General features: G+C 52.7%; 2 protein-coding genes across 2 annotated transcripts in view; both read left to right on the forward strand.

The window, feature by feature from the left end:
- LOC103906228 (protein Wnt-11b) overlaps window positions 1-2,853 on the forward strand; it is a 14,813-nt gene extending 11,960 nt beyond the window's left edge. Inside the window, exons 2-5 of the mRNA XM_009288098.1 lie at window positions 6-206; window positions 647-924; window positions 1,580-1,872; window positions 2,679-2,853. Coding sequence (XP_009286373.1) covers window positions 6-206; window positions 647-924; window positions 1,580-1,872; window positions 2,679-2,853 — 947 coding nt within the window. The remainder of the gene's footprint in view (window positions 1-5; window positions 207-646; window positions 925-1,579; window positions 1,873-2,678) is intronic.
- A 5,693-nt stretch (window positions 2,854-8,546) lies between these two features.
- Window positions 8,547-10,376, forward strand: part of IGBP1 (immunoglobulin (CD79A) binding protein 1) — an 8,283-nt gene continuing 6,453 nt past the window's right edge. The window contains exon 1 of the mRNA XM_019474300.1: window positions 8,547-8,624. Coding sequence (XP_019329845.1) covers window positions 8,547-8,624 — 78 coding nt within the window. The remainder of the gene's footprint in view (window positions 8,625-10,376) is intronic.

A 10,376-nucleotide genomic window follows, 5' to 3' on the forward strand; every position in this document is an offset into this window, starting at 1 on the left:
GCCTGGAACAAGCCACCACTGCCGGTTGCTCGCCGGGCTGGTGCCCGACCAGTTCCAGATGTGCCGCAGGAACCTGGAGGTCATGCACAGCATCGTCCGGGCCGCCCGCCAGACCAAGAGCGTCTGCCAGAAGACCTTTGCGGACATGAGGTGGAACTGCTCCTCTGTCCAACGTGCCCCCAGCTTCGGTCCTGACCTGCTGAAAGGTAAAGGATGCTTCGTCCGCTGTGTTTGTGCTCCTCTTTCTGCCCCCACGGAGCTTTCCAGGCAGACAGCGCTTTAGGCAGCGCTTTAATGTACAGCGCTGCTGTTCAGCTGACGGGTGTCAAGTTTGGAGAAACTTGCTGCCACTACACTGGTGTTAATCCTATGCAACTTAGATCTGCAGGAGATGACAGTAACTTCCATTTCAAACAAAAACAGCTGCTAGAGGCTCCAGAAAAAAGGGGGAAGAGGTGGGGACACGGGCTGTATACTGACAGCGTAATATAATGGGTGGCACAGGTTAAAAATACAGTGCAAGAAAAACGCTGGGCCTTGGTTTTATCCTGCTGCAAGAAAAAAAAACCTCATTTGCATTGTGAGATCTTTGAGAGGAGTGTTTGGCTGGGCAGGGAGGAAGGACATCTCCCCCTCTTCTTCCCAGGAACCCGGGAATCCGCCTTTGTCTACGCTCTGGCTGCTGCTGCTGTCACACACTCCATCGCCCAAGCCTGCACCTCGGGAGAGCTCCCTCTCTGCTCCTGTGGCTCTGTCCCCTCGGAGGTCCCCGGGCCGGACTTCAGATGGGGTGGCTGCGGGGACAACCTGCGCTACGGCCTCCAGCTTGGCGCCGCTTTTGCTGACAGTCCCTTAAAATCCAGCAAGCTGGGGACACAAGGACTCAAGGCCATGAATCTGCATAACAACGCGGTGGGCCGGCAGGTGGGTATGGTGCCCGCCACGGATTGCTGCAGCCCAGCACATCTTACAGCAGCCTGGGGGGCAGAGGTGCCTAATGTAAGGCGGTAGACTCCGGCCAGGCTGTTGGGATGCTGTCCTTAAAGTCAGGAGGCAACTAAATGGTTAAAATGGAGTTACATGTCTTTGCAGAGACATCCCCCACTGCTACCCTCCCCAAACATCCCTGCACTCTTTCCACAAGTAGGGCAAGATATTTGCCACTTCACACCAGTACTTCCAGTACTTCTTTCCGCCCCTCTCATGGGAGCAGAGGCCCGTCCTGCCCCGCTCCAGCTGGGCTCCCCAGCCCTGCCCAGAACTGCGGGGTTTTGTGCTTTCATGTACCCGAGTTCCCCAGGTGAGGACGTGGCCATCCTGCACCCGTGTTGGCTAGGGAAGCCACCAGCCCCACTGCAAGCTCCAGCAGGGAGTTCCCCAAGGGTTAGGTTCTTATCACAAGGGGAACGAAGCAGGGCTGAGTCCTTGATTGCCCCATTATATTCATTTAAAGGTGGCAGTAAGCAGCTGAGCTCTTTCATCTCTTGAAACTTCCCATGGATGCTCTTGCAAATCAATCGGTAGGGTGGGTACCAGGAGAAAGCAGAAGCAAATTCATCTGTTTTCCTATCCTCTGCAGGTGCTGAGTGACTCCCTGGATACCAAGTGTAAATGCCACGGTGTTTCAGGCTCCTGTTCAGTGAAGACCTGTTGGAAGGGACTGCCAAACCTGGCTGAAATCGCCTCTGACCTGAAGTCCAAGTACCTGGCAGCCATCAAGGTGACCCACCGGCTCATAGGGCCCAGGAAGCAGCTGATACCCAAAGAAATGGACGTCAGGCCAGTGAAAGAGACGGATCTGGTTTATCTCATCAACTCTCCCGACTACTGCACGCCGAATCTCCACCTGGGGTCTCTGGGGACACAGGATAGGTAAGAAACTGCTGCAAATACGCTGTAACTCAGCCTCCCATTTCATGAGTGTCTGTGCCATTGGGTTTGAGAGCATGCTCTGGGAAGCTGGTGTGGATGTGCGGTCCCCCGTTAGATGGGGACACCACAGGGACTGCTGTGAAATTTTTGCGTCTTTAAGTCCCAAAGTGGGCAGGAAGGTAGATATTATTTTTACAGAGCTATGCAGGTGTAAAGGCAAGGGAGAGGCCTCACTGAGAGTCCGTCAGCTCCACTCTCCAGGACAGGATTCATCCACTGAGGAGTCAGAAAGGAAAATACCACCTCTCCCTGCAAGCCCTTGGATGCTGCCTGCCGGTAACCAGAACGGTTCAGCAGTCCTTGGAGTCTGCAGTGCTTTCCAGATGTCTCCTTTCTGGAGCAATTGCAGGGGGTGGGGGGGAGTTTTTAGAGGGATGGGGAAGCCTCGTCTGAAGGCCAAGCCAGGACTGCCTCAGGGCTGTGACTTGCAATCCCTGTTAGATTTAGCAGTAGCAGAAGTTCCTGGTCCTAGCCATGCACCCTTCCTTCTCCATGGGAAGTTCCTGCCCCCAGTGTGATACAGAGTGAGTGTGCCCAGCCTCAGCCACAGCTGCTCAAACACTGCCGTAGTAACACGAGCTGACGTCAACCCCAGTGTGCAGGCAGACCCCTGCACCTCGCTGCCTCCTGCTATGGGCACGTAAGCTCTGGGAGGAGGCTAGGGCAGATAGCTGTGGTCAGCACCACCACCATGGTTGGGCAGGTACGCTCCCTCAGCTCCCGCGTGTGCATCCTCCTCTTGACAGGCAGTGCAACAAGACCTCCGTGGGCAGCGACAGTTGCAACCTGATGTGCTGTGGCCGCGGCTACAACACCTACACGGAGGAGGTGGTGGAGAGATGCCACTGCAAGTATCACTGGTGCTGCTACGTGGTGTGCAAGAAGTGTCGGCGGAAGGTGGAGAGATATGTCTGTAAATAACGCCAGAGGCGTGACAGCAGGCGGGAGGACTCCTGTGCTGGTATCCTCTGGGGCACAGCTGGAGACCAAACGCCAACCGCAAGGGATGCTCTGAGCTACAGGCAAGAAGGGGGCTATGCGGGAAGCCTGGACTCTTGCATTACCACAGAAGACCTCAAACTGAGAGATGCCGGGAAGCCGAAGACTGGGGGCCGACCTCTGCTCCATCTCTCCAGAGCAAGACAAAGGGCTGCCCTCCTGCAGCTGATCGGGAGCGTCCAGCCCTCTGTCTCCAGCTGGGGACAAACCATTTATCACTCCGCATGCACAGGCCCTTTTCTCCAGGGGTGAATGGGGACCCTGGGCTGCCATTGTCTCTTTGCAGGAGGTTTCTGACAGTGGCCTGAAAGCCAGGAGTGATGGATGGGAAGGGGGGTAGAGAGTTGCCTGTTGGGAGAAGGCTGCAGGGGAAGAAAGCTGCTTCGGGTGAGGGGGTCACAGGCAGCTCCTTTGGGGGCAGGTTTCTGCTGTGGGCTCACCCAACACCACTGAGTGTTCCTCCTCAGGGGCAAATACTGGTCCAGTGCCCTTTGCAGCATCTGAAATGAAGACCAGGCTTGGACAAAGGCAGAACCAGTTATTGCTCCAGGAGACAGAACTCATCAATCCTCCCCATGACCTGCATGGAGATTGCCGCTGCCCACACAGTAATGAGCCTTCATCTTTGACTGATGATGGCACACAGACCTAAGGACAGGAGCGGCCCGGGAGACTGGCGAAGCAGGGCAGCGTGGCAAAACTGCACCTAGCAGCCTTGTATTAACAAGGCAGCCATGGCAGCACTGTAGCTTCTGCCCTCTGGGCTCGTGTTGGAGGTGGAAGCCCACTCAACGCGTGGCATACTCATGGCTCGTCCTTCCTGCCCCTTCTTCTAGACCACTAAGGTCTTCAGCCCACTCCTTCCACCCCCTTTAATACCAGGTGTGCTGGCACTCTGGCCTGGAGAGAGGACATGACTCCAGGGCCCTTGGGAAATAAGAATGAACCTTTAGTCTCTATACTTAATGTAAGTGGGATTCTGGTGTGTGTCTTTTAAATAAATGTATTGTACTATACCTCTCTGTGACATGTTTCCTAGGACAACCTCCTTCCTCCATCTCCTTCTCAGCTGGCCACAGAGAAAGCGAGGCTGTAAGGAGAGCATAAAGCCCCGTGTCCGTACCCTTACATGCAGCGGGGGACCAGTTCAGTTTTAACTCTGCTCGTTGGCCCAGGTTTGCCTTTAATTACAGATATCTGTCAGCCTCAGCTACCGTGCACATATGGAAAACCTGTTGGAAGGTTTCTATCACCCGCTTCCTCAGGTCTCTGACCAGCCAGCAAGGAATCTGGCTTCCTGGGATTCAGCACTGGTGGCTGGAAACCGAGGCACTCCGGGATTATTTTCTGATCCTTGTGAATGTGGGCTGGACTAGCCAAGCGTGCGTGTGTGGAACAGCAAGGGGTCGGGAGCCAGGGATGGGGGCTCCCCTGATGGCCCCCCATTTCCCCTAGCGTGGAACCTATGGGATAAGAGGTTCCTGGTCATGCAGCCTTTGGAGAGAAAGGATGAGTCTAAATACACAGGTGCTGAGGAGAACCCACGGCACAAGGAGGACAGGTAAAGGTGATGGAAATCCTAGGGCAATTTCCTGCAGCTTACACCATGACCTTGAGACTGTGGCAGCTTTGCGTGCGCCTTGGTTTATTTGTGGTTTGCACTGAATGGAGTTGGCCGTGTTCAGCCCCGAGTCCAGCTGTACGATTACTCATTTCCATATTCATTCAATCATTTTTAATAGCCTCTGCTGGGTCACGGAATCAATTCATGAGCTTTTATTGTAAACTGTCCCCTCCACTTAATGTGCTCCAGGTTTCTGTATTAACAGTGAATAACAGCCGAGAGTCAAAGGTGGCTTGAGACAAGCCTGGGAGCTGGAAGTTGAAATGCTCAGGGGTGAAGCATATGCTCACATAGTTAACCAAGTGAGTTAACTATCATTATCAGTTGTTAATGTGCCATTGACTTGATCTGGCTGCTGACATCTAGCCTTCCCAGAGTGACAGTAAAGCCACAGCTGCAAGGCTTCCGTCACAGCTGCCGAAGGCCAAAAAGCTATCTTGAGTTTTTCTTTTAAAATGCAATTAGGGGTTAGTCACCGGCATTCCTCAGAAAAGGGAGTCTTCAGCTGCCAGGCTGCAAAATAGCTGCAGTTTCTGTGTCCAGAGCCAGGCTGAGCCGAGAGGTGATGCAGGTACTTAATTAGGAGGATGGCTTAAATACCTTCCCTATAGCCACCTCACTGTGCATGGCCAGATCAGAGGGAGGTGAAACCGGGAGGGGCTGTGAACTCTGCAGAGCATTGCAAAACGAGCTGGTGAGAAAAAAACAGGGGAAGGATCTTGTGGAGTGAGAGATTCAGCCAGGAGGGTGGGAAATGTGATTTGCATTTGGTAACTACAAACACACATAGCCTGGGGTAGAGGAGAGGAGCCACAATAGCTAGGAATGCCCTGTGGAGATGTCGTGATCCCCTCCTAGAGAGGTCCCATTTGAATTTCTGCCTGGGAAAAGGCAGGGTCAAGTGCTGAATATGCAGAGTCCTCTCCTCCTCTCGCTCCTTGCATCTTGACTGCAAGCCCAACAGGGAAGAGCTGGGAAAGGACTGGAGGGGTCAATCAGCAGTGAGGACCTTAGGCTCCATTTGTGTCCTGCGGGAAATCGGAAAGCACTGTAATTAGTCGAAGGGTGCAAAGGGTCAGGCTGGCAGGAAGGAGGATGGTGGGGAGGTGACAGTTAAGTGACAATGCTCTGAGCGGGAGGCATTGTAATCTGGGCCCACACCTGGACTTACCAGGCTTGTGAGATCTGCTGGACTGGAAGAGTTTCCCATGGACCGAGAGCCAGAGCAAGGCTGTCGGCATCAGATGATGGATCCTGAGGGAAGAAACCCTGTGCTTGGTCCCAGGGGTTGAGGGGATCCATCTGACTGGATGCACTTTCTCTCTCTAACCCTGCTTGGCCAGCAGGAAGGTGCCAGGGGAACATGGAGCCCCTTCACCCCACCTGGGCTAGCGCAAGCACCCTCTGAGGTAAAAGACGGGAAAACTTGGACCCTGACATCACCCTCCGGTGGCTTCCAGCACCAGTCAGTGCAACCTTCTGCCAGAGAAATCGGTGCAAGAGGGCTTTTCTCTAACCCTCTACACCTTCGCTTCCACCAGCTCCGGCAGATAGCCCTTCAGGACCTAATAAACCTGGGCAAGGATGGCAGCAGTGCCCCTGAAACCGAGAGCATCTCTGTAATAATTGTGGCTTTGCAGCCCTTCAGACACTTCCTCAAGCGTTTCTTTTGCCCCGCTTTCACAATTGGTCCTCTCCAGACTGTGGTAGGCTGCTGTCATTACCCTCTGCTTCACGAACCCTCGCCGGGCTCACTGCTAATGTGATGGTTCTACCTCTTTGACTTTCCTGTCATTAGCCATTTTTCCCTATGTCTTGTGGCTTTTTGTTTATCTCTGTCTCTGGAAATGAGACTCCCTGGAGCCATGGCCATGGCAGAAGTCCTTCACTTTCTGGTGCTGTGAACTGACATGGGAGAGATGGCTCTGAAAATGGCTTGTGCACAGAAGAAAACCATCCCTCTACATAAAATGTGGTGAGAACCAGGCAAAGGGTTTGCTCTGAAAAGCCTCCTCTCGGTTACTGCTTGATTTTTAATTTGGGCTTGAAAGGAGCTAATGCTGGTATGAATGTGATCGTTCTCTGCTGGTTAGACTTGTGCAGACAATGAAGTCTGGAGAAAGGAGGGTGATTTTCACGGACTCTTTTGGCTTTGCGGCTAACGCACTGATATTTTTTTTTTCCCCTTTTATTTCTTTATTCATTGAGAGATGCTGCATAACTTATTCCAGGAGGATAATCTGAGCAAGGGCAACAAGCTGTTGGTAATCAAGTAAGCATTTTGGAGAAAGAATGACTCTGTGTTCAAGAACATGTTGGGATATTTCTTCCCTACAGCCCTGGATTGCAGCTCAGACAGGACTGTGGGTCAGGACCTCCACCTGCTTTTTGCTTGTGCTCTTCACGAAGAAAGCTAAGCCAGAACAAGGAGAAGGCACAGGATGGGGCCACTGTCTAGGGGCTCAGCTGTTGATCAACGTCTGTACTGCTGTAAATATTTGGGGGATGTTGCTTTGACCTTTGGGATGGTTGGTGCCTACACTATCACACCGCAAGACATAAACATGAGTAAATGCTTGTATTTAAGGAAAAACCCTTGCATCTCTGTTCTCCTTTATTTCTGGGGTGTTAAGCAATATCATGATGCCCTAAGGATAACAAATAATAATAGGGATTGTCCTTACGGGGATCTTCAGCTGAGGGACAGGGACAAATCAACATAGGTGAGTAACAGCCATAAGACCAGAGGGGGAACTAGGCTGCAGACTGAGGGCCCTTGGGCATAGCTTGAAGGACAGTTGCAGCAATGGCTGTGTGAAGTTCAGAGGGGAAGCAGACCTCCATCCCTTCTCCTAGGCTGGGCAGGCTGGCATCCCTTCCAGCTCTGTATTTCAGCAAGCTGCTCAATCGGAGTGGAAAAGTCCCAGATACTGCAGGTTTGTGGTATCCCCATCATGTCCGCAGGGGCCAGGAGGAGTGGGGTGGCATTTCTGAGCACCCTGGTATCCCTTCACCAGCCCGTATTTCTCCTTCTTGCTTGCTTAAACTCCTCCACGTTCAGTGCGGGCGGCATCCCGGGGGCCGCTCACGGTGGACTTTTCGAATTGCCTTTCTGCCAGTACAGAGAAGATGCCGTGGCCTTCTTGTTGAATCACTAAATAGTAGCGTCTTCCCTTTGTGCATCCCTGGGGACGCTGCCTCCAAGGTCCGTCAGAAAGTGAGTTAAAGCAGGGAGGGAGCTGCAGAACAGTCTCCTCTCCAGAGCAGAAGCTGACGTGGGCCCGTGAGCCACCCCGGGGTTGCCATCCAACTGGGCTTTTCCAGGAGCATCCTCCCACCAGCCCGGAACCGGGGCCGTACAGATTTTGAGGACTTTCTCAGCTTGCGTATGTGTCAGCCATGACCACTGTGCATGTCCTGTGTGGTGGAGTAAGGAATTTCCAGGCACGCTTCAGTCTGGCTGGAGCAGCACGGGTGTGCTGTAGGACGACATGCAGAAGCTCTAACATCTTCCAGGAAGACTGGATGTACATGTAACGTGCTGGAGCTCCTGGAAAGCACCGGACAGGCCTTCTGGATGTGCATGGCCAGATGTTCTACAGATGTGCGTTAAATGCAATACACCGTGGCGGTCGGTTTTACTACCTGTGTAATGGAAAGCACGTGGGCACGTTTCATGTCTGGAAGTGGAAACATAAGAACCCTCCAGAAGCTGAGGCTGATCTCTAGATGTTGACTTTATGCTGAAAACCTACCGCACCGAGATACCCGGCAGAACTGGGGAGCAGAAGAGATCGACCCCCAGCTTGCCAAAGCTCCGGGAACTCCCCCTTTTCACATGCAGTGGGACTAATCACAGCTACTATTCCTGTAGTCCCCAGCTTGAGGCTCACCGTGGTGTGAATAGGGGCTTGCCTTCCAAAGAATCATTTCTTTTTTCCTTGCGTTGGGAACATTAGCTCTGTAATTAGGAGGGGCAGCTCGAAAAACCATGTCCTGCCAGGCGGACCTCAGGCAGGAGGAGAACAACATGTGGGGGTACTTGCAGTTTGCTACGCTGGAGCTGACCGTGGGTGATTCTGGTCACTAACCCTTACTGATTTCATGCCTCTCTCGTGCAACTGAAAGCTATTCTCGACCAGTTGGGACAGCAGATAAAAACAGGGGGCTGATTAACTTCTAGCAAGGAGATTCAGGAGCTTCCAACCAGCTAACCCACTTGGCTCTTAGAGGCAAAGCCTTCTCCATCTCAAAGGAAACTGGGCCTCACACGGATTTCCTATTCTCTTGGTCTAGCTTGCCTGGTGAGCCGGGACAATGTGCTGCCCAAGGCCTGTCCTGTGCTGCCTCTGACAATCTGGGTCAAAACTGCCTCTCCCACCCCCCAGTTTTAAGGGGAGGGGAGGTGGGCTGAGATCCCACGCTCCATCATCAGCCTATTCACAATTACTTGGAGAGCAAGCCTGTGAACCTGCCTGGCTTGCTCTGAGAGGTGAAGGCCTCCAAGGAGAATGCCCTAAGGAGATGTTTGTTAAAGATTAAACAGAGAGATCCTACAGAAAGGTGACCTGTGAACTGCTCAGAGACTCTCTGGGTAACACAAAGGATAAGCACCGGAGGAGTTCACTCTGGCAGTCTCTTTTGCTCTGACCCTTAAAAGTGCTGCTGAAATTTGAATCTTGGCGGTTACAGGGGGTGATGATGCGATAGGTTTACTGTAGCTTTTAACTAATACATATGAAGGGGCAAGATGCTGTACTGAGAGTGGGATTGCTCCGATGAAAGTGAACTGGTTGTAATTGTTGGGGATGCCAAAGCATCTTCTGCTAGTGAAGAACAAACGGCTGTAGATTCCTGGCCCCGTTCCACTCCCAATCATTATACTAATTAATTTCCCCACCGCCAGACACAGCGTTGTTCTTCACCTCCTGCGTGGCGTGCAGGAGCGCCACGGAATGACGCGGTCAACTCTTGACATACCTCACACCACCGGCGCCTGCCTTTGCAGCCTGAGCAAAGCGGTCACACGGAGGGAGGGTGACAGGAGAGTAACACCACTGCAGGATACTCAGGGCACAGCAAACTGAAACCTAAACCCACAGCTCTTCTGGTTTTTATGAGTAACATTTTTATCAAGCTATCTCACGTAGGTATGAAGAAAACAAACAGCGTAAATCATAAAGTGACTCATTCCCGGAGGCTGAGTGCTTCCAGCCGGCCCTGAATTACTATTACACCATATACATTTCTCACATCTAGGTCAATTACCTGTGTTTCTAAGGGACCAACATCAGTTCGTAGAAGCCCAGCTTTAACCCTTACCTGTCTTATGCCTGTTTAAATTTCAGAGATATCGTAAGAAGGGACTTAGGAGCTAAATAAAAAAGAAATGAGAAAGGCTGCTTATCTTGCTTTTGTTGTAAGAAGAATACAGAGAGAAATGGAAGGTGCTGTGCTTAAAAAAATAAAACGTAGCACTACACTACCGACCGTTCATGCTGTGCATTGCGTGCTGCCAGGATCGTCTGTCAGATTTAGGTCCCAGGCTATGCAGCCATAGCCCTGTACAGCACAAGCCCGTACTGAACCCAGCTGGTGTCCTAACGCTTAATGTCATCCGGGCTCTCCCAAGAGCAGAAGAGGACCCCGCGTGTCACCTGCCGTCCCAGACTGAGGATCTGCCCTAGCACCCGGGGCGGGACGCGCTCCCTTCGTGACCTCCACACCTGCCTGGGACAGCCCGTGGGTGCAGCCTGCGTGGCAGGGCATCACGCCCCGCCACGGCCCGGCTCCCTCTGGCCCAGCCGCCCGGACGAAGCGC

This window comes from Aptenodytes forsteri, unplaced genomic scaffold (assembly GCF_000699145.1).
Source record: "Aptenodytes forsteri isolate BGI_AS27 unplaced genomic scaffold, ASM69914v1 Scaffold72, whole genome shotgun sequence".
In the NCBI taxonomy this organism is placed as follows: domain Eukaryota; kingdom Metazoa; phylum Chordata; class Aves; order Sphenisciformes; family Spheniscidae; genus Aptenodytes; species Aptenodytes forsteri.